Source organism: Panthera uncia, chromosome X (genome assembly GCF_023721935.1).
Source record: "Panthera uncia isolate 11264 chromosome X, Puncia_PCG_1.0, whole genome shotgun sequence".
Classification (NCBI taxonomy): Eukaryota; Metazoa; Chordata; class Mammalia; order Carnivora; family Felidae; genus Panthera; species Panthera uncia.
The window spans coordinates 90,690,050-90,714,032 of NC_064817.1; the positions used below are offsets into that span (position 1 = coordinate 90,690,050).

Genomic DNA, 23,983 nt, shown 5'->3' on the forward strand with positions numbered 1-23,983 from the left:
TGATCTGTTATTTAAATCAGAACTGACTCTCTGACCTATGTTACAAACCTCATTAATGAAAAGCCAGGACATGTACATCTCTATTTCCGTACATTTCGGAACAGCATTTTCTGCGAAGGCGTTTAAGGCTAACAGCAGGCCTTGGGAAGAATAATGATGCCTCACCAGGGTGACTATTCATAATCTCCTCAGAATTCTAAAATTTTGTTTTAACGTTTATTTATTTTTGAGACAGAGAGAGACACAGCATGAACGGGGGAGGGGCAGAGAGAGAGGGAGACACAGAATCGGAAGCAGGCTCCAGGCTCTGAGCCATCAGCCCAGAGCCCGATGCAGGGCTCGAACTCACGGACCGTGAGATCATGACCCGGGCTGAAGTCGGACGCTTAACCGACTGAGCCACCCAGGCGCCCCTCAGAATTCTAAGCAGAGGTGCCCCTGGGTGGCTCAGTCTGTTAAGCTTCCGACTCTTGTTTTCTGCTCAGGTGATTTCAGCTCTCAAGCTCGTGGTTCGTGGGATCGAGCCCCACTTCGGGCTCTGCTCTGACAGTGTGGAGCCTGCTTGGGATTCTCTCTCTCCCTCTCTCTCTCTGTCCCTCCCCAACTCACGTGTGTGCACACTCTTTCTCTGTCTCAAAATAAACATTAAAAAAAATAACCCTAAGTGGAAAAAATTGGGTAGGCCTGAATCGAACATAATTTTCTGGGTGTCTATGAGAAAAAAAAAAAAAAAAAAGGAGTCTGTTAACTGGCCATAGTTACTACTTACCATAAGGAGAGTATTATCTGGTACTCTCCTGATGTTCGATTGATGGCAAGAAAATGACAGGTGAATTCCTGGCTGCAAGATTTTTTAAATCTCATTCTATAGAAATATGCTTGTGATAATTGTTTTAGCATCGCATATCCTTTGAACCTTCTTTTTTTTCTTATGTTCGTCTTTCAGTATGAGGGACGGCCTAATTTCTGTCTTTATGAATAGAATCTTGGGGTAAGGACCGTGACTTATTATTGCCATTATTGAATCTTAAAGGCCTCGTTTCCTCAAATACATGTTTATTGTTTAATACAGGCCTTGTTCTCGTGTGCAGCACCTTGAAAACAATTGTGTGCAATTTCGTTTTAAAATTAAAGCTCTTCAGATATGTTTTACCTGAGGGCACTGAAATACTCTTATCCGTAAAAGAGCTTAACTGCTCCTCAAAAGTTTTAAAGACACAAAGAGGGTTTACCAGTTATCTCCACATAGGAACCAGGGTTAAGTACAAAACATGAGGGATCAGTTAGAGCTTGGACTGAAGGCAAGAGTCACTGTAGAACTACTGTCTATTTTAAATCCTGCACCTTGGGGCGCCTGGGTGGCTCAGTCGGTTGAGCGTCTGACTTCGGCTCAGGTCATGATCTCACAGCTTGTGAGTTCGAGCCCCGCGTCGGGCTCTGTGCTGACACGTCAGAACCTGGAGCCTGCTTTGGATTCTGTGTCTCACTCTCTCTCTGTCCCTAACCCACTCGCATTGTCTCTGTCTCTCTCAAAAATAAGTAAACATTTAAAATCAATCAATCAATCAATCCTGCAGGGGTTAGGGTGGACGGGGAGTTTCCCAAAGACAGCAGATTGGATCATACGTCCTACTGATGTCCCTAATAGACATATATTTATTTCGAATAGGGGTGCCTGGGTGGCTCAGTCGGTTAAGCATCTGACTTTGGTTCGGGTCATGATCTCACGGTTCATAGGTTCGAGCCCCTTGTCGGGCTCTGCGCTGACAGCTCAGAGCCTGGAGCCTGCTTCGGATTCTGTATCTCCCTCTCTCTCTGCCCCTCCCCCACTCATGCTCTGTCTCTCAAAAACTTGTTTCTGCCCCTTAGTAGTTTGCTAGTAACACTTGACAGATGTCCCCCCGACCCAATATTCTAACTCTTTTTCTGGCACACTGTATAAAATGATGTTTGTGGGGGTGCCTGGGTGGCTCAATTGGTTAAGCATCCGACTTCCACTCAGGTCATGATCTCACAGATTGTAGGTTCGAGCCCTTCATCGGGCTCCGTGCTGACAGCTCGGAGCCTGGAGCCTGCTTTGATTCCTGTGTCTCCCTCTCTCCCTGCCCCTCCCCCACTCACACTCTGTCTCTCTCTGTCTCTTTCTCTCTCTCAAAAATAAACATCAAGGGGCACCTGGGTGGCTCAGTCGGTTGAGCGGCTGACTTCGGCTCAGGTCATGATCTCACAGTCCGTGAGTTCGAGCCCCGCGTCGGGCTCTGTGCTGACAGCTCAGAGCCTGGAGCCTGTTTCAGATTCCGTGTCTCCCTCTTTCTGACCTTCCCCCGTTCATGCTCTGTCTCTCTCTGTCTCAAAAATAAATAAACGTTAAAAAAAATTAAAAAAAAAATAAATAAACATCAAAAAAAATTTTTTTTAATTCCTAAGATACGCAGACCCTTATTACTCTATATGCTGTAAATGGAAATTCCGGAGTCCACAATTCCTGCCTCGTCTGCATATTATTCTTTTGCATTCCCCACTCTGTATCTAGCTCAGTGTTGCATACACATCAGGTTCTCAATAAATATTTAATGACTGAATCCCAAGGAATTATACATAATCTTTTCTTGCTCTGAGATTTTGTCACTATCAACTGTAAACTAAAAGGGCCTTTGTTGCGAAGATTTTCATCATGGTGGAATTTATTACTAAAGGTTTTGGCCATCACATTGTAGCACATAAAATTTATATATATTTTTCAGCATAATAAAGGCTTGTAAGTAGTGTGTCTTTTAGAATAGTGTTTAAAGACCCAGCTGAATCTTTTGATTTTCCTTTAAAACCTCTGTAGTTTTTAGTTATTAGTTACGGAGCCCTCAGGCAACTGTCAAAGGTGTTATGGAAATCTTTTTTTTGTTTTTCATTCAGAGAAACGTGATTTGAAATTTTTTTAATATTTATTTTTATTTTTGAGAGAGAGAGAGAGAGAGAGAGAGAGAGAGAGTGTGCGAGCAGAGCAGGGGCAGAGAGAGAGAGGGAGACACAGAATCCAAAGCAGGCTCCAGACTCTTGCCTGTCGGCACAGAGCCCGATGCGGGGCTTGAACTCACAAACCTCAAGATGACCTGGGCTGGAGTGGGACACTTAACCGACTGAGCCAACCAGGTGCCCCAGGGAAACATGATTTTAAAAACAAGCTCTAGAACTGATTTTCCTGTCAAGCACAATTTTTCTTATTGGTGGGGGGACGGCAGGGAGGGCTACTTTGTTCGGTGGTGACAAAATATGGAAATCATTATGTGATTTTTTTTCCCCCATCTATTAACAATAATAGCCTTGATTATCTCTTTAGAAATTCAGCAAAATCATAGTGTGTGAAGAAACGCTCTGTAATTACTGCTAATCGTAGGTTTTGTCCAATCAATTAATAGTGCTTTGAAATTCTCTTTACTAGCAATACATTGCGTATTAAGATTTAAAGTCCCTCTTTCATTTTCTGCACCTGCTTAGTGTTACACTCCAAGCAGTACATTTTCATTTAATTATTTCAATTTTCTCAACGTTTGTTTCCAGGATTTCCCACTGGGATAGCAGAAGCCGTGGTGCTGGTTGTTTTTGTTTTGTTTTTTTCCTACTTCATAATGTTTCCGTTTTAATTTAAACGCCTAGAAGTTCTTTCTAAAAAAAAAAAAAAAAAAAAAAAAAACAACAAGAATAAGTAAAACTTTCAGAGCTAGAAGTCCTTTGGGTGATTAGTTGTCATAAAGATAAATGTGCATAATGTGAATCTTTTCAGATTGGCTTTAGCCCTGCAAACACTGACCTCTGACTTCTTTCCTAAGCACGCTACTGAGAACAAAAACACAAATTCAGCATTTTTGAAATAAAAGAATAACGGGGTTTTGTAAATGACTAGGAATACTGTGGGTATATTCCCTTGTGGCTGCCCACCACACTAAGTCAAAAAATTTTGGTTATGGTGATTTTCTCCTCCCAGGAAGCGGAGTTGTTTCAAGTTACTCGATATTCTGTAGTACATAAAAACCACATCAGGATGATGCCACAAAGAGGAGAGTGGTTTAGTTTAATTTACTTCCAGTATTCAATAAAACTACACCAGTGCATATTTGTTTAATTATGACTTAAAAAATAAAAACTATAGCCCAACCCCTCCCCCCGCCCCCCCCCCCCCCCCCAGAAAAGAAACTTAACCTGGGCTGTTTCCCTGAGCCATCTGGTTAATTATCGGGGGAATATTAGAGATGGAGGTCTTGGGAGAGGCTGCAAACCCTGTTTCGATGGTGTGGAAGATAGACGCACAAATATGTGAACGTGCAAGGTGAGGAGCAAGAGCACACGTGCGTGAGAACGTGCTCTGGGAGCGTGGGTGGAGGCGCATCTATGTTTTTAAAGTGGGAGAGTGGCGGCAGGTGGCAAATGATGGCCAAACCGCTGGAAATTTTGAGGTGGAAAAGGATCAATAGACAACATTTTTGATCGCTTGGTCTCAGCCTTCTAATCTTGCCCAGCCTTCAGCTATACTTGACCTCCACCTTTGAGGATCCACTATTAGGATGAACTCTTAGGTAGCGACCTCTCTTCTGCCCTTAGCTGGGACTCATTAAACTGCCTCTTCCATTGGCTGGACTGAGCTACCTCAATAGGTATAAGCTGTGAGAGGCAAAACTCACGTTTAGTTAAGCATCTGGAGATGTTTAGCAGCTGCCTTTTCTAAAGTTTTAATGCCTAATGAAAGCTCGACTTTACTGCTTAGATCTGAGGATGGAATATAATCTAAATTCTTCGGCACAAGCCTTTTGGCCAAGTCTTTTAAATCAACATTCCATGTGCTTCCATGGGCATTCAGGATCGCGCATGTGTGCGCGCACACGTGTGCAAATGCGTTACCGTTAGACTCACAGGTTCCTTTTATCGTTGTGTTAGTGCGAAAAATTTTGTGGAATATATTGGCTCAACTAAATGGAACTTTTAAACCCAGCTCTTCTGAAAGGATGTGCATCTGTACTTGATTGGTTTTTCTTCTTTAAGTCCTAATGAGCACCGTCCGGGAAGGGTTAGTTAGTAAAGACGTTGAATACGTGTTGCACATGAGGACACACATATGCAACCTCTTTATAGAGAAAGACACGAGATTTAGACGGATTCAAGGATGGTTAAAGCAACACACACACACACACACACACAACCTGGGGGTCAAAGGAAATCCCACTCTTTCTTACTGTCAGATTTATAAGACGACGTAGCACCGCAAGAGATGCGTTTGAAGTGATAAATTGCACCACATAGCACCTGGACATGGGCAGTGTAAAACAGCAGCTAAAATCAAAACCACTTGAATTCTGGCTCAGCTTTCTCCAGACAAGTACTTAAAATAGCTTAAATAACAGGATGCAAGGGGAGGGAAAACATTTCCTTTTAAGGATATGCATTCTTGGTGTGATTCAAACTTCTGCAGGAACATGGCCGTATAATAAGTTTATTTACTTTAAGGTTGCTTGGGGGAGGGCGTTGAGTTAACGGGCCTTTAAAATAATACATGGTACGAGAGCATAAGGGGGTTTCTTTTAAAGCAGACTGCAGATGTGAACCTACATGTGTCATCAGAGAGAGAGAGAGAGACAGAGAGAGAGCGACAGACAGAATCTGTTGTTACAAACAGTTGGTTCCCGTCTGATGAACTCAGCAGCATTGGGAACCTGTTAGTGATTTCCTTTAAGTGTAGTGATTTTGCTTTAAAAATAGGAACACTTTGTCAATTTATTGAGATTTAGCTGCTCACTTTCTGCAAGAACTTTGTTCAGTGGGTAGATGCGTAGGTTTTTTTTCCCTGCCATTCATTAATGTCAACTTGCACCGATCATATTTTCTGAACCCAAAAGTTGAGACTTGCTTGCAGAAACATTAAGAATGTTCTGGATAGGGGCGCCTTGGGCGGCTCAGTCGGTTAAGCGTCCAACTTCGGCTCAGGTCACGATCTCACGGTCCATGGGTTCAAGCCCCGTGTCGGACTCTATGCTGACAAGCTCAGAGCCTGGAGCCTGCTTCAGATTCTGTGTCTCCTTTTCCCTCTGCCCCGCCCCAACTCCCTCTCTCTCTCTGGCTCTCTCTCTCTTTCTCAAAAATAAATCAAAATAAATCTCTCTCAAAAATTAAATTTTAATTTAAAGAATTTAAAATTTAATTTAAAGAATTAAAGAGTTCAAGCCCCGTGTCAGGCTCTGTGCTGACAGCTCAGAGCCTGGAGCCTGCTTCGGATTCTGTGTGTCCCTCTCTCTCTGCCCGTCCCCTGCTCATGCTCTGTCTCTCTCTGTCTCAAAAACAAATAAAAACATTAACAAAAATTAAAAAAAAAAAAAGAAAACAGGGTGCTAGAACAGAAGAGTCTTCTAAGTGCAGAACCTGGCCAACTCCATGCCAATGTGTAGGTAATTAAGTGACAAATGAGCCAGAAAGGGGTTCCAGAATATCGGCAGCTTTAATGAGAAAATAAAGGGCCACCATTATGCCAGCAGGTTGTGATGTTAGTTTCCAGTTGTTAAAACTGTTTTTGATCTAGATCTCTGTTTTTGGGGGTCAGCTTATTATTAAATTTTCATGTTTGTATCAAAATGCAGAATAGAAAAAGTTCGCTGTCAAACATAGTTTTGAGATCCTGGTTAATAATGTCACTAATGAGATAGAAGCTTTCTAAAATGCCATTGTGTGATCTCATTTTCTGGCTTTCTAAAGCACAGCATATTAGATCTCTGATAATCGTTCAAGGGTGTGTGTGTGTGTGTGTGTGTGTGTGAGCATGCATGTGCGTGGTGTGTGTGTGTGTGTGTGTGTGTGTGTGTTGGCAAGGGATTGGAAATAAAATTAGCATAAAACTCTTTAAAAATAATTGCACCCTATTTTGTCTTTCAAGTACTTTTCCAGCTGGGAGATTTTGTAAAATTAATTGCAAGCTGCCTTTTTAGGCTCCCTCTGCCTTTTTATTGAAACTGAAATTGTTGTCTTCAAAAGATATGATTTAGGACTTCTAAGAAAGGCTTGCGATAATTTACTAGTACTAACACTAAAATGTCTTTGATTACGGGAGGTAGTAAAAGCTAGATCTGCTGATAAAATATGGAAAGATAGCAGAGTAGGTTAAACTTTTAAAATATGTCAAACTAGATGCATATGTTCAATGATTCTTTTCCCCTCTCCGGAAAGATAAAGGATAGCTAGATATTCCAAGTACTTCGTATTTTCACGAGGATTTTTTTTTTTGTTTTAACTTTTTTAATGTTTAGAGAGAGAGAGAGAGAGAGAGAGAGAGAGAGAGAGAGAGAATCCCAAGCAGGCACCACACTGTCAGTGCAGAGCCCGATGGGGGGCTCAAACTCACGAACTGTGAGATCATGACCTGAGCAGAAATCAAGAGTCGGACGCTTAACCGACTGAGCCACCCAGGCGCCCCTTCCACAAGGATTTTAAAGGCACAGTTTCAAGTAAGAGCCAAAGAGATTCTGTCGGATTAATTTCTGTATCTTTGGTATCTAGCTCAGTGCCTGCCACAGAGTAGGTACTCAGCTTTCTCTGGAGGTCGACTTCTGCCCAAACAAGTTCACATGGTATTTCTTAATACAGCCAAAGCAGGTTTCTACATTTAGAACAGGAGAAGTCCCAACCTGACAACCATCACTGGTTGTCTACTTGGGTACTCGTTGGTGGGTGTGTTCACTTAGAAAACCAAATTACAGATCTGAAGGCTGCCGGGTGGGGACAGGATTAGAACAAAGGGAATGAGATTGAATGTTATTTAAGAGATATTTCTGTCGTTATGGTTTCCTGGTGAATTGCCATTCAGTCTTCTAGTGCTATTTCTGTATTTTTTGTTATTGTTTAATTCTGTTGTTAAAATGCTCATTAGATTAGAGCATTATTCTCCTAGTTAATACTTGAGAATCAGCAGTTCTACAAAAACTAGTTTTCACATTGCTTGTTATGTGCAAGGTACTGTGCTACATACTGCGGTGGAGATAAAAAGATTCAAAAGAATCTTTACCCAAGAGGTTTGCAACCTAATAAGGAAGATGGCTCTGTAATGACCAAGTCGTATTCCTCCAACCCCCTTTTCAAATGCTCCTGTCAGTTACTAACAGCATCTGTTATTACTACTGTTACTTCAAAATGGAGTTTCTGCATGTGGTTATTGTATGTTAGTTATATTTTAGGGTGAGTACGCTTCCTCGCATCTTTTAATCACATCAGCGAGCTGTCTTCTAATTAATGCCCAACAGAGGTTATTTCACAGAGGGCTGTCACGCAAATGCTCATTCTCCGCATTGCCTACACCTCTAGTCTACCTAAGGCCAATAAACTGCCAAGTAGATCAGACTCTCCGGGCTTTGGTCAGTTTCCTGTAGTTTTGCATTTACAGTTCTCTGATATTTATTTTAAAACCTCTCTACCTTCTGCTTCTATTGTACCACTGAGAACACAAAGGGAACAATGAAGCCCCTGTTGTATGCTAGGTCGAAACTGGAATCAATCACAGGTTAAATTATGCTCAGATATGTCCTTTCAGAAGTCAAGGTAAAGGAGAATACATTTAAAAATATTTTTCTCTCAGAAATTGCCAAGTGGACTTTTTGATAGTTGCAAGGAATCAGCTATCTCTTTCTAAAAGATCGAAAAACGAAGGAGTGTTGTATTTAGATAATGTGATATAGTAGTGATCAGAATGTTGTTACTGTAGGGGCACTTGGGTGGCTCAGTGGGTTAAGCGTCTGGCTCTGGATTTCTGCTCAAGTCATGATCTTGCAGTTGATGAGATAGAGCCCCATGTCAGGCGCTGCGCTGACACCACAGAGCCTGCTTGGGATTCCCCCCCCACCCCGCCCCTCCCCTGCCTCTCTCAAAATAATAAACATTTTAAATAAGAATGTTATTACTGTATATTTGTTTTTAAGATGCATTATGACTTTACCTCCAATATCTTTTTAAAGTGTGTGTGTGTGTGTGTGTGTGTGTGTGGTTTCTGAAGTCTTAGCTGCTCAAATTTAGAATCAGAGTGTTAGAGTCAGCAAGGGACCTTGGAGGTCATTTGATCCAAAGGACTCCTTTACACATGGGTAAACAAAGACCTACAGAGGTGACTTATGCAAATCCTATGTCACAATACTCCCACTTGTCCTTCAACTATGCTGTATATCTTTCACTATGCCACACTTACACCCTAGAACTGAGCTCTATTTGTTTTTAATTTTTCTATTTTAACATTTTTTAAAGTTTATTTGTTTATTATGAGAGAGAGGGAGAGAGAGAGAGAGAGAGAGAGAGCAGGGGAGGGGCAGAGAAAGAGGGAGAAGGAGAGAGAATCCCAAGCAGGCTCTGCACTGTCAGCGTGGAGCCCGATGCGGGGCTCGAACCCACGAACCGTGAGATCATGACCTGAGCCGAAGCCAAGAGTCAGACATTTAACTGACTGAGCTACCCAGGTCTCCCTCTATTTTAACTTTTTAAAGAAAATGGGAGAAAGAGATTGATATATGCATGGGAGGAGGTCTATTTAAACTCAAGAATTTCATTCATCAAAAATTGCTAAAATCCTGCCACAGTACCATGTGGATTACTTTGTTCTTTTTAGCAACTGCAGATGTTGCTGCTGGACTGACTTCTGCATATAAACACTTTACTAATAAAGTGTTGGATCTATGGCCTTTCATTAATTCAAAGCAAAGAACGTAAAGATGTGCCCTAGGGACATTGAGTGCCCTTTGTGGAAGGAAATATTCACGATTTTCAGAAGTTTTGGGTAGTTTGAGGATGACGTTTCGGAAGTATACATACTCTCAGTGATGGATTTAAACGTACTAGTTATGTTTAAGAGTCATTCGCTTACTCTAGAAGTACACTTCATTAAAATGCTCAACTCACACTGGATCCTCACTGTTCTCAAAACATACCAGACACTCTTCCGCATCACCGATGTCGCATGTGCTCTTTCCTCTGCCTGAAATCTCTTCCCCCAGATACCCACGTGATGCGCTCCCTTACCTCACAGAGGTCTTCATCCAGATATAACCTCAGCAAAGTGGCTGTCCTTGACCACTGACCTTTTGAGCTGCATAATTCTGGATCGTGAGTGGGGGTCATGGGCCTTGTAGGATATTTGGCGGCTGTATACACTGCATGCCGGGAGCACCCTCATACTACCCCTCCCCCTGCCCCCCCCGCCCCCCCGTCGTAGCAACCAAAAATGTCTCCAGACATTTCTGAAGTTTCCCCGAGGGGCAAAATAGCCCCCAGTCTGCGACCCCTTACCCTGCTTTATTTTCCATCATAGCACTTATTTATATTGTGTGATTTTACAGTTCTACCTCACGATATATGTTATTTGCTGTTTAGTTGCCATTAGAATGTGAGCCCTTGGACAGCAGGACTTTCTTTCGTTGGTGGTGACGGCCCCAATTCCCAGAACTGTACCTGGTACAGTTTTAAAGTGACGTGTCAGATAGAGGGGCGCCTGGGTGGCTCAGATGGTTAAGCGACCGACTTTGGCTCAGGTCATGATCTCATGGTTTGAGAGTTCGAGCCCCACTAACGGCACAGAGCCTGCTTCTGATCCTCTGCCTCCCTCTCTCTGCCCCTCCCCTGCTCTCCCTCTCTTGCTCTCTCAAACATCAATAAGCATTAACAAAATTTTTTTAATAAAGTCACATATCAAGTAAATTAACTGCCCAGTATATTTTCTTGAACAGTGCTGTGGTCATCTTGAGTCATTTCTCTATTGAGATCGTATCCTTTTATTAGAATAATTAAATTTACATATGAAATTCAGTGGTGACCTAAGGAATAAGAAGGATTGTTGAACAGGAGGTGTTTGAAATTGCTGGTGAAAGTCCAATTTTTTTTTTAGTTAAAAAAAAAATATATGCCCGAGTGATTATAACACCCAGGACATTAGCCCTCTTTCCCAGCAAATTAACTTTTGGTCATTCATCAGTCCTCCCCCCACTCCCTTTTTTTTTTTTTTTTTTTTTTTTTTTTTTTTTTGAGAGAGAGAGAGAGCATGAGCTGGGGAGAGGGGCAGAGGGAGAGAGAGAGAGAAAGAGGGAGAATCTCAAGCAAGCTCCTTGCTCAGCACAGAGCCCCATGTGGGACTCAATCCCACAACCCTGGGATCATGACGTGAGCAGAAATCAAGTGTTGGACACTCAACCGACTGAGCCGCCCAGGCACCTCAGTTTTTTTTTTTCCACATTTTTAACAGTTTCAGACTAAAGATACATATTTTTGGCACTTAAGATATATACTGTTAGAATTGTCCTAGCACAAAGATAAAAAGATTATTTCTAGAATCGTGGTAAATATTTGCATTACATTAGGACTGCATTTATTTTTATGAACTCTATGTTTGTCTTGGATTAACGTTTATTTACATTAACTCTTGAAAAAAATTGGCACTGGAGAGGGTAGCTGAATTTCAGGTGTGCTGTGTAATGTAATCAGCATCAATTCATAAAATATTCTATTGGACCGATGTTAGAATGAGGGGCATAAAACTTTTAAGTAGGTACCATAGAAATCGTTTTATGCCATGGCAGCATTTTCTTGGTGTATAGTCTATTAATTTTTTTTTTAATTTTTTTTAACGTTTATTTATTTTTGAGACAGAGAGAGACAGAGCATGAACAGGGGAGGGGCAGAGGGAGAGGAAGACACAGAATCTGAAACAGGCTCCAGGCTCTGAGCTGTCAGCCCAGAGCCCGACGCGGGGCTCGAACTCACAGACCGCGAGATCATGACCTGAGCCGAAGTCGGCCGCCCAACCGACCAAGCTACCCCCAGGCGCCCCTATTAATTTTTTTTTAAAGTCCTGTCAGCTTCATGATTTAAAAATAAGTTTATGAGACAACTATGCTTTGTTAATATTAGGGCTACCAATTGTAAGTGAAGCTACTTATACACTGTTTAAAATACAGGAAACATGATGTAAACCCATGCCCTTTGAGTTAAAAGTTGCATTTCCCTTTTAAACAACCGTAGATACCAAACAGTAACAAGAACAAACACTATATTTAGGCAAGCTTATGAACCAAGTCTCAAATGAAGAAAAACACTCTGATCGTAAAAATACTCACAGATTAATTTATTTCTCCTAAATTTTCTCCTTCCTCGCCTGCCCTCCCTTCGTCCAAAGATCTCAACAGCAATGGATTCATCTGTGACTATGAACTTCATGAACTTTTCAAGGAAGCCAATATGCCATTACCGGGATATAAAGTGAGAGAAATAATTCAAAAACTCATGCTGGATGGTGACAGGAATAAAGATGGGAAGATAAGTTTCGATGAATTTGTTTATGTAAGTATGTGAAAATCCCCCATTATTCAGAGTAATGATTGTTCCTTTGTCTAGAGGGATCTTCTGGTAATAAGTCTTCCCAAGTCCCTAAATATACCGTATTCGTCTTGTTACAACTAATGCAATTTCTCTCACCCCACCAAATTGAGTTAGTCCTTTTAGCCATCGGAGTATCTTAAACCGATCAAGAAGAAGAACACGAGAAGAAGAACCAATCGAGAAGAAGACAGAATCAAAGGCAGAACTCACGACTCGCTGTAAAATGCGAACCGTTTCCTTCGGGGGCATCATTAAAGGGCATTTTTCAAGGTGCTACGTGCCACCCTTGAGATGCTCCGTCTCCCGTGGGGAACGGTGTGCTCCCAAATCTTAACACTACACCCTGACTCACAGTCTTGGAAGCTTCCTGAGTTGAACTTTCTGATTAAAAAGATGGTTCCTTCTCTTGCGGTGGTAGTATTTAAGTGTGCCATTTTCTCGAGGATGATAATTTGGCTAATTAAAAGTTAGAAGCGTATCTTTTGAGTCCCAAGCACGTAGTTTCTAGTTCTGTACTCCGTGCTTGGAGAGTGTATGCGTAGCTCTTCTGATTGAAGCTTGATGCTTTAGCTGCCAGTGGGCTAGGTTACCTAGGCCATTTTCCATCCATAGATGTATATTAAAGAATAGCGGTTGCCTCTTCCCTCAATTAAGAACGCCATTAAGATTTTATTGGTTTTAGGGGCGCCTGGGTGGCTCAGTCGGTTGAACGTCCGACTGGCTCAGGTCATGATCTCATGATTCATGGGTTCGAGCCCCGCATCGGGCTCTGTGCTGACAGCTCAGAGCCTGGAGTCTGCTTCAGACTCTCTCTCTTCGTCTCTCTCTCTGCTCCTCCCCCACTCACACTCTGCGTCTCTCTCTCAAAAATAAATAAGCATAAAAAAAAATTTTTTTAAAGATTTTATTGGTTTTATTTATTATTACTTGAAGGCTGAGTTTGACTAGATCTAATTAGGCATTCTTTTCACTGTATCACAAACAGGGAATTCGTGCCTCCTGTTTATCACAAACTTCCTAGCACTCTTATCCTCTTACCATGCTAACTGAGGCTCAGTGTAGCCAGTGAAATTCTGGTATATTTTCTCCCATTAGAACGAACCCCTTTAAAACACTGTCAGTGTTCCAGAAGGAAATTGACTAAGTAATGATGTCTACTGAGCTGATAGCATTTTGTGGGGGTGCTACTGTTTTAAAAATGTAGGCATGCGTCGTAATTATAATGGTATCGTTCATGCCGACTTCTTTTGAAATGCTGATTTCCTCCCCACTGTTCTTGTCCTCAGTTATTGCCAAAGCCTTTTGTTTTGAATTCTGTGTTCAATAGTAAGTTGCATGTCCTCTGATGTGTAACGTGCTCCCCTTATAACTGCATGTTGAATTGTGAATTTAAAGCAGCATAGAGCAGTAGTAGTTAACTATGATTGGTTATTTTCTGATATAATTTACTGCTTAGAATTTTGATCTACTAGAAAGAGCAGACCTAAATCATTAAGATTTGCAGCGTGCTGGTATTATTAAGGACAGAATTATGAAAGTGTCTCTGAGAAAAATGACCTCGGGGAAATATTTAATTTTGTATATTTTGAAATGTGGCAGATTCTGCACAGCTGTTTGAGGCTTTTTAAAGTGAGGAGGTTTGATTACCTTACTATATCCTTAAAAAGTAAATGATATGCATCATAATTCTGGCATCACTAGGAATTTTTTAAAAATATTAATGAGCGCATTTTATGTTCGTATGTACATTTTAAAATTGGAAGGAATCAATATGCTTATACGCCTTCATTTTTCAAATTAAAAACAAAAGCCTGGATTCCTGAAAAAAGGAAGTAGCTTCCCGGACTTTACACAGGGGACCAATGCTTTTTCCAGTTAGCTCCCTTCTATTGAAGAAATTTGAAATATAAAGGACAGTAAAATAACTTGCCTGAAGTTTCAGAATGATACCAGCATGACCGTACTGAAAGATCGATGTCCAATCCAATATCTATCCATTTACATCTGCTTTGTCACCGGTGAGACATCTTAAAAATTGTCAAAATATGGGTAGATCTTAGTTATCCATGAAAAAGGAGGTGAGTTATTCCTGGCAGGTATTAACATAAAGCAGTAGAAATAAACATGTTCGTGCATCTTAGGGTGTTTTTAAATTACTGCATAAGAGGTATTAATTGCAAACCAGCCTACAGATAAAATCAGTTTATGTTAATTTCAGAGAAGAACATATATATATATATATATATATATATAGGCAGAAAAGAGTCCCTAGATTATATGTAAACTTCACACGTTCAAGTTAAATTTAATACTCTGATTTTGTTTCTTCTAAGTATTTCAAAACTAAATTACTGGATTTTTATACCTACAAGGTTATAGTGGGGTTTTTCCCTGCATCTTTAAAAAGACTGGCATGGCCGTTTCTTTCAGCAGAGATGTCTGCATTAGACTCTTATTTTCACAGTGAGAAACTTGGTCTTGCATAATGGTAATAAGTTGTTGACCTGTTTTAGGACTTTTGCTAATAGCGCTGACCTCGCCAGATTAAATAACTTTACCTAAGTGCTTAGAACAGTGCCAGGCATATAGCAAATGTTATGTAGGTATTACTTGCTGGGGGTTGCTATTTCTATTTAAAAAAAAAAAAACAACCAGTGTTCTTTTCCTATTATTACTAAGTTTAGGCTTACAACAGATCCCCCCCACACACACACACACACACAAAGGGAAAAATTCAAACGTATTACTTTGGAAACACTTTGGAAGCAAGCCTCAAACCCTGGAAGCCAGTCAATATTTTGCAATTCTTTCTGAAATCTTTCCTTCCGCTTCAGTCATTATGCCTCTGGATTGCTTTCGTCTGGCCACTCACTAGTCCTGCACTGAGCTAGAAAGGTGACGAAACTTTAAAAAGGAATCAGACACATTTATACAGTCCATAAGAGACCCGCAAAGATGGATAGAAACAGAGCAAGCAGCTTATACCCAGAGCTTCTGCGCGCCTGACAAAGCCCATCCCTCCTCGGCAAGGGAAAACAGCTCGAAACAGTGAGCTCATTAGTATCACAACAGGCAGCTTTGAAAAGATTCATTGAGAAGACAGTAGCTGGCCTTGTGTTATCTCTGATTTCTGAGATTCTTGTTAAGCCAGGGCTTCTACTCAAATAGCGTTATCACCTCCTGCAGTGAAGCAGTGTAAGATACGTAAATCTTCAATTATCCCTTTAAAGTTGTTTTTTTTTTTTTTTTCCTCGAAGGCACAGAAGAAAATACCGTGAACCTGAAAATTTGAGCTTGGCTAGGATAATTTATTTAAAAATATTTAGAAGATGAAGGTCATATAACCTTTGTAAGGCAACTAGAAAGTTTAATTTTTAATCGCAACTTTGCTTTCATTCCCAAGCGTGAGCTTAACTAGAGCAACGTAAGTAATTGCATGAGGATACGAGAAAGCAGGCATTCTTTTTGTTAACTCATTATTTATATTATTCCTCTTTTCCGCGATGTATATAAATTCGGATTTATTTATTTTTCAGCTGCAAGTGCGATCATGGAAATCAGCCTAATTTTTATTTTTATTTTTTATTGTTTTATTTTAGAGAGAGTGCAAGTGGGAGAGTGGGGCAGAGAGAGAATCTTAAGCAGGCTCCGTGCACGGGGCTCGATCCCACAACCCTGAGATCCCACAGCCTGAGCTGAAATCAAGAGTCAGACACTCAAACGACTGAGCCACCCAGGCGCCCCTCAACCGAATTTTTAGAAGCAGATGATCCTTGAGGCAAAAATAGTTACAATAAAAAAAAAAAAATAACTCTTCGAAGGTCATTTCTGAGGCAGTAACATTTTGGATTTGGATGTTTTCTTGTCATGCCAGTGATTTCTGTCATGAGGAAAAGCACACATTTCAGATTTTAATTTACTAGATAGTGTTTTACTAAATGAAGTAGAGTTCAGAACGAGGTAGGATAGTGAACATTGTTTTTTTTTTTATTTTCTTAATATTTGTTTATTTTTGAGAGAGAGAGAAAGAGAGTGAGTAGGGGAGGGAGAGAGGGAGAGGGAGTCACAGAATCCGAAGCAGGCTCCAGGCTCTGAGCTCTCAGCACAGAGCTCGATGCGGGGCTCGAACTCACCGACGGTGAGATCATGACCGGAGCCGAAGTCAGATGCTTAAGCGACTGAGCCACTCAGGTGCCCCAAATATTATGTTTTTGCTGAGTAGATATATTGTTATCAAAGGGGGTCGGTCGCCCTTTGATAATGGCTGGTCGCCATTTTGTTGTATGATCTTGGCTGTGAAATTGAGGTAAATGAAATTAAAGTTGGACTTAAAAAATTAGATTGTACATAAAAATCACTTCAATAATTCAGAAATTATCCAGATTGCATGAGTAATCAGCTCTATGCTACTGGTACTTAATAGGAGTCAGTATAATGGCCAGAAAGGAGGAAAAGTGATTTTGTTGGTTGTGTGCATACTCGTTCTAAAATTCTATGTCGAGAGGGGTGCCTGTTTGGCTCACTCGGCAGAACATGCGACTCTTGATCTTAGGATTGTGAGTTGGAGCCCCATGTTGGGTGTAGAGATTTCTTAAAAGATAAAATCTTTAAAAACGTAAAAATAGGGGCGCCTGGGTGGCTCAGTCGGTTAAGCATCCGACTCTTGATTTCGGCTCAGGTCGTGATCTCAGGGTTCACGAGATTGAGCCCCTTGTGGGACTCCAGGCATGGAGCCTGCTAAAATTCTCTTCCCCCTCTCCCTCCCTCTCTGTCCCTCCCCTGCTCACATGTGCGCTCTCTGTCTCTCAAAAAAAAAAAAATTAATTGATTACAAATTTTTAAATTAAAGAAATAACAAAACTCTACCTCAAGAAATTACAGTTATAGCAAAAAAAGAAAAAAAAAACCTCACAGCTGTGGAAACTGAGTAAGCTTGATTTTGTGGAACTTAACTGCTTCCTAACTATTTTCCTAAATAAAATTGGGTTTGTAAGTCCAAGGAGAGTCAGGATCTTAGAAAGGTTAAGAGGAAAGCATGACGTTGTGACAGGGCCACCAGCAATACCTACAACTTTTACACCAGTTACAAAAAAGTCACTCTGATTTGGATTAATAGATTAGTGAATTAAGGACAGAAAGGTGCCCTTCTGGAAAATCTAAATATCAAAAGGCCCTCCCTGCTTTTGGCCCGACACTGTCTTGTGCAAAACCAGGACTTGGTTAATGGCACAGGGAGCTGGATCTAAAGCTTCTCCTCTTGCCTGCTTTCACAGATACAACCTGAACTGCTAGATATCGTGATCCTGGTCTATGAACTTCAAACACAGGCTGTACCTCCTGAGATGTGCTGTGTGTATGTGTGTGTGTGTGTGTGTGTGTGTGTGTGTGTGTATGTGTGTGTATGTATGTACTTGTCAATAATGCCAAAGGCCTTTGACTTCTTTTCTGTTTGTTGAGCAACTTTTCCATTAGGGTCATACGTTTCTTTCTGTAAGTCCACTTACGTGTTGTAAACACCTTGTAAAGAAATTTTTATGAAGATACTGCGTCTTGCTCTCTTTTTACTGGAGGTGGCTACTTGAGCCATGTGCATTGGTAGATCAGGAACAAATTTGGGCCTAGGGGAGTTCCAGTCTTGAAAAATATACAGATAGTCCTGGGCACCTGGATGGCTCAATGCACTGAGTGTCAGACTCTTGATTTCTGCTCAGGTCCTGATCTCGCGGTTTGTGGGATTGAGCCCCATGTCGGGCTCTGTGCTGGCAGCGTGGAGCCTGCTTGGGATTCTCTCTCTCCCTCTTCGCCTCTCCCCCACTAGTTCACTATCTCTTTCTCAAAATAAATAAACACTTAAAAATAAATAAATAGACAGACATATACAGGTAGTCCTTTAGAATGTCCATTCATTCAATCAGGCGGTTAGGGTAGGGTGTGAAATTAAGCTTTGTATAATTAGAATGTACATGTTAATTTTGTTAGCCATGCTCCTAATTTTGAAGAGAAGCTGGATTTTATAAATGCTCAAACAAGACAATCACTGAAAAGCTCCTTTTTTGTGTTCATTCTCCATAGTTGTCTCTTTGCTGCCAACTGAATGCATTCTTTCACCTTATTACTCTGTAAACTTTGATTGAACAAGCCCTTACCATTGTATCCAAAAAGGTGTGTGTGTGTGTGTGTGTGTGTGTGTGTGTGTGTGTGTGTGTGTTTTGGGGGGGGGGGTTGAGTCCTAAAAACTTCACCTTTCTTTGCACTAAGAATTGTGGTTAAAGAAGGGAGATAGATCCCTCAGCCTTTTCTCTCCAGGGAACGAACAAAGGCTCACTTGTTGGTAGAAAATTAACAGATTTATGTATGCTTTTGAACCACGCCAGTTTTCGGCTTAAAGCGGATTCAATGCATGTGGCACTTAACGTTTTCCACAAGTGTGTGCAATTGCCTCTGGCTTCATTTTCAGTATCGTGGTACTGATTTACCAGCTTCAAACCTCGAGCGCAGTGTTCCGTGGCCTTTAACGCTCGGCACCTGTGTGGGACCATGCAGCTGATCGCAGTGTGAAAGAAGAGGGCTGGGCTTCTCCTCGTGCCTAATTTAAAATGAATCGCGAATTAACGATGCATTTTCATCAATAGATTTTCCAAGAGGTAAAAAGCAGTGATATTGCCAAAACCTTCCGCAAAGCGATCAACAGGAAAGAAGGGATTTGTGCTCTGGGAGGCACTTCAGAGCTTTCCAGTGAAGGAACACAGCATTCTTACTCAGGTAATAGTAATAGTTTCGCCCGTGTTAGGCTAACACAATGAACTAAGTAGAATGCATGTCAAGGAGGGGACCGAGAAAAACATTGCCTCCTAATTAAGAATACAGTAGAAGCACTTTGTGGCCTGTATTCAACTCGGGATCACTTCTTGCCATAAAGGCATTATGACTATTTACTGTAGCTTGCGAGAGATGCTATAGAATGTGTGCAAGGATAGGCTTTGTTATAGCAGAGCTCTACAGCAATAAAAGTAATAATTTCTTGTTATTCAACATAATTCTAGAGGAAGAAAAATACGCTTTTGTTAACTGGATAAACAAAGCTTTGGAAAATGATCCCGATTGCAGACACGTTATACCAATGAACCCAAACACCGATGACCTGTTCAAAGCTGTTGGTGACGGAATTGTGCTTTGGTAAGATGTTGGTTGATTTGAGATCCAGGTTTCCCAGACAGTCTTCCACATGGTTGATATATCTGTTTCTGGATGCTTGACATTGGGAAATAACTAGAATTGACAGTTGTCCCGGCTCAGGGGCGCCTGGGTGGCTCAGTCGGTTAAGGGTCCGACTCTTGATTTCGACTCAGGTCACAGTCTCCTGGTTTTTGGGTTCGAGCCTCATTTCGGGCTCTGGGCCATTAGCGCAGAGCCTGCTTGGGATTCTCTCTCTCCCTGTCTTTCTGCCTCTTCCCCACGCATGCTCTCTCTCTCTCTCTTTCTTTCTCTCTCTCTCTCTCTCGAGAAAGAAAGAAAGAAAGAAACTTAAAAAAATTATTAAAAACATTGTCAGGGCTCTCCCCACTTCATCTCTGAGCATGTCTGAGAAAGGACCACCAAAATATGAATCTAAAACTCAGTCATTTAGAGTGGGGACCACTTTATAAAGAAGCCATCAGCTTCCAGCTTCTTCTCATCACTTGAGCAAGCAGACCAGGACCACCTTTGCTGGACTTAAGTATGTCGGTGTCCACTTATCTCTAAAGTACCGTGGCTTCGAAAAAAAGAAGCGACACTCCTCTTCAGTTCTCACTCTCCAATTACTTACTTCTGAAAAATGTGGGTGTTCTTCCTGCTGCCCCAGAGGCAGCAGTATCTTGGCAGAAAGGATGTAAGATTACCAACACTTTGTCGGTTGATGGACTCTGTTGAAGCAGTGCGGCATGATGGCTAAGAGCGGGCTCCAGGGGGCGCCCGGGTGGCTCCGTCGGTTGAGCGTCCGACTTCGGCTCAGGTCGCGATCTCGCGGTCCGTGAGTTCGAGCCCCGCGTCGGGCTCTGTGCTGACGGCTCGGAGCCTGGTGCCCGTTTCGGATTCTGTGTCTCCCTCTCTCTCTGCCCCTCCCCCGTTCATGCTCTGTCTCTCTCTGTCTCAAAAATAAATAAACGTTAAAAAATAAATAAATAAATAAATAATTTTTAAAAAAAAGTAAGAAGGGGCGCCTGGGTGGCTCAGTCGGTGGAGCATGGGACTCTTGCTTTCGGCTCAGGTCATGATCTCAGGGTTGGGAGATCAAGCCCCACCTCGGGCTCTGTGCTGGGCATGGAACCTGCTTAAGATTCTCTCTCTCTCACGGGGCGCCTGGGTGGCGCAGTCGGTTAAGCGTCCGACTTCAGCCAGGTCACGATCTCGCGGTCCGTGAGTTCGAGCCCCGCGTCGGGCTCTGTGCTGACGGCTCAGAGCCTGGTGCCCGTTTCGGATTCTGTGTCTCCCTCTCTCTCTGCCCCTCCCCCGTTCAAGCTCTACATCCCTCTGCCCCAAAAAAAAAAAAAAAAGTTGGGGAAAAAAAAAAAAAAAAAAAAAAAGATTCTCTCTCTCTCTCGGCCCCTTCCCTGCTCGCACTCTCTCTCTCTCTCAAATATAAATAAGTAAATAAAGAAATGTTTTTAAAACCCGTAAGAGATCTCCTCTTCTGTCTATATATAGGCACTAAAGAAATAATGCCCCCCTGTGTTTTAATACAGAGAAATAATCACATGATGCTATTTATTTCATATTGAAATTTTACATGGAAAGAAGCATGGTTTTCCCTGTGCAGAATAACATGTTTTAAGGCAGTGTTTATAAACATCTAAAATGTTAGCATCTCAGTCCAAATTTTACCAGATGAGATTCTTCCAAAGAAGTCCTAGATTCTTGTATAATTAGCAGAACCTTCCTTTCTCTCACCACTGAATTAGCACCAAATGTAGTGCCTAACTCATCATTTAGGCGCTCAGTAAATATGGTGAATGAAAGAATCTCATGCTCAACGAATTTACCTCCTTGTGAATAAATGGTCATTTTTTTAAATTATTTTTTTTAAGTTTTTTAAACGTTTATTTATCATTGAGAGACAGAGAGACACAGAGCCTGAACAGGGAAGGGGTAGAGAGAGGGGGAGACACAGAATCTGAAGCAGGCTTCAGGCTCTGAGCTGTCAGCACAGAGCCGGACGCGGGGCTCGAACTCACAAACTGTGAGATCGTGAAGTCAGTCGCTTAACTGACTGAGCCACCCAGGTGCCCCAATAAATGGTCATTTTTAATTGTGAATTACACAATCTAGAAGAGACAGAATTTCAGTGTGGGGTTTTATCTGTTTTTAAAATTTATTCAGGGGGTGCCTGGGTGGCTCAGTCCGTTAAGAGTACGACTTCGGCTCACGTCATGATGTCACAGCTCGTGGGTTCAAGCCCCGCATCGGGCTCTGTGCTGACAGATCAGAGCCTGGATCCTGCTTTGGATCCTGTGTCTCCCTCTCTCTCTGCCTCTCCGCCCCCCTCAAAAACAACAGATAAATTCTAATACATAGTCAAGAGTTGAGAAACGCTAGTCTAGATGATCCAAGAGTTCTTCTATTTTAAATGATCTAGTATTCTGTGCTATGTCTAATTAATTTTTTAAATATTAGTAAAAGCTACTTGTATGTAAAATGCAATTAAAAATGCTTATGGGGGTGCCTGGGTGGCTCAGCCGGTGGGGCATCCAACTTTGGCTCAGGTCATGAGCTCGTGGTGCATGGGTTCGAGCCCCGCATCGGGCTCTGCGCTGACAGCTCAGAGCCTGGAGCCTGTTTCAGATTCTGTGTCTCCCTCTCTCTCTGACCCCCTCCCACTTGTGCTCTGTCTCTTTTTCTCTCAAAAATAAATGAACATTAAAAAATGTTTTAAAGTTATTTAGTAAGGTTTTTTTCACCATCCAAATTATTCTAATAAAATAATGTGGAAAATACAAAAAATTTAAATGAGAGAGTATGCCCCCATGCCCAACTCAGAAATACCCAGCTACTGGACCAAACACGTTGGTCTTTTTTTTCAACTTGAGTTTTTCACATGTATAGTTTTTCTTGTGTGATCAACATGATGAAAGTCACATATTGCATGTATCGTTTTCAGATTACATGAGTGGCGTTTTGGGATAAGCCTTAAAATATTGTGATGTTTACAGGCTCTTTAAAAGTAAACCAACTCCTTGTTTAATTTTTGTTTCAGTAAAATGATCAACCTTTCAGTTCCTGATACAATTGATGAAAGAGCCATCAACAAGAAGAAACTTACGCCCTTCATCATTCAGGTGCGCATCGGTCTTCCTGTCCTCTTCAGGGAAACTGCCATGTGAGGACCTATTCTGAAGACCATAGGTTCTGCCCTGTGTATCTTCCCGTGTAATTCTTATAACAACTCTTGAGTTGAGGACCATTATCCAGATTTGACAGAGGAGAGCTGGGACTCTGAAAGGCTTCTGAGCTTGTCCAAGCTTAATGTTGGAACTGAAGTTCAAATCCAGGTCCAACTCCAAAGCCCTATGTTCTTTTCATTACATACTGTGTTCAAGCATGCAGAAATAAAGAAAAAATATTTAAGCTCTTAGTTAATTAGCATGCTTAAGGAATGGAGCATTTTCCCTTTCCATCAAGTGAGTATTACCCTGTTAGATAACAAAATTCCCTCAGGCAAGAGCACCTCTTGGGATGTGGAGCTTGAAACCTCTAGAACTTTTTCAGGTGCGTGGAATAGACCTCGTTTAGGTAATTTGAGAAACCCAACAGTTGGGACACCTGGCTGGCTCAGTCAGTAGAGCATGCGACTATTGATCCCGGGGTTGTAAGTTTCAGCCCCGTGTTGAGTGTTGAGATTCCTTAAAAATACAATCTTAAAAGCCCAAATGTCCATCGGTGCATGAATGGATAAAGAAGATGTGGTATATATATACAGTGGAGTATTACTCAGCAATCAAAAAGAATGAAATCTTGCCATTTGCAACTACGTGGATGGATCTAGAGGGGATTATGCTAAGCAGAATTAGTCAGAGAAAGACAAATATCATATGACTCCACTCATATGAGGACTTTAAGATACAAAACAGACGAACATAAGGGAAGGGAAGCAAAACTAATATAAAAATGGGGGGGGGAACAAAACAGAAGAGACTCTTAAATATGGAGAACAAACAGAGGGATACTGGAAGGGTGATGGGAGGGGGGATGGGCTAAATGGATAAGGGGCATTAAGGAGTCTACCCCTCAAATCATTGTTGCACTATATGCTAACTAACTTGGATGTAAATTTAAAAAATAAATTAAAAAATTTAAAAAATACAGTCTTAAAAAAAATGCAACACTTAACCCACATGGATATACTGACTCTACGTCTCTCGTCCATTTCCTTTTGTGAGAAAGGACCAAATAAGAGACCAAATTAAAATACCACGGTAACTTCCCATAGAATTCTGGAAAGGACAATAACTATAAGGATGAGATTTGTTGCAGCTAGGCTTTTAACGCCAAAGTCTGGAATTTGTTGTCTGGAGTTTGTTTTCTATGGATCCTGTATGGCTGAAACTCATTTCCTCGTTGAGCATGATTT

The 23,983-nt window shown here is 41.5% G+C and overlaps 1 protein-coding gene across 6 annotated transcripts in view; it reads left to right on the forward strand.

The window, feature by feature from the left end:
• The window catches only part of PLS3 (plastin 3), a 91,722-nt gene that overhangs the window by 48,728 nt on the left and 19,011 nt on the right, over positions 1 to 23,983 (forward strand). For all 6 annotated transcript variants that reach the window (XM_049644221.1, XM_049644220.1, XM_049644224.1 and 3 more), the window contains 4 exons: positions 12,176 to 12,339; positions 19,011 to 19,140; positions 19,422 to 19,554; positions 22,610 to 22,691. In XM_049644221.1, the coding sequence (XP_049500178.1) occupies positions 12,176 to 12,339; positions 19,011 to 19,140; positions 19,422 to 19,554; positions 22,610 to 22,691 (509 nt within the window). The remainder of the gene's footprint in view (positions 1 to 12,175; positions 12,340 to 19,010; positions 19,141 to 19,421; positions 19,555 to 22,609; positions 22,692 to 23,983) is intronic.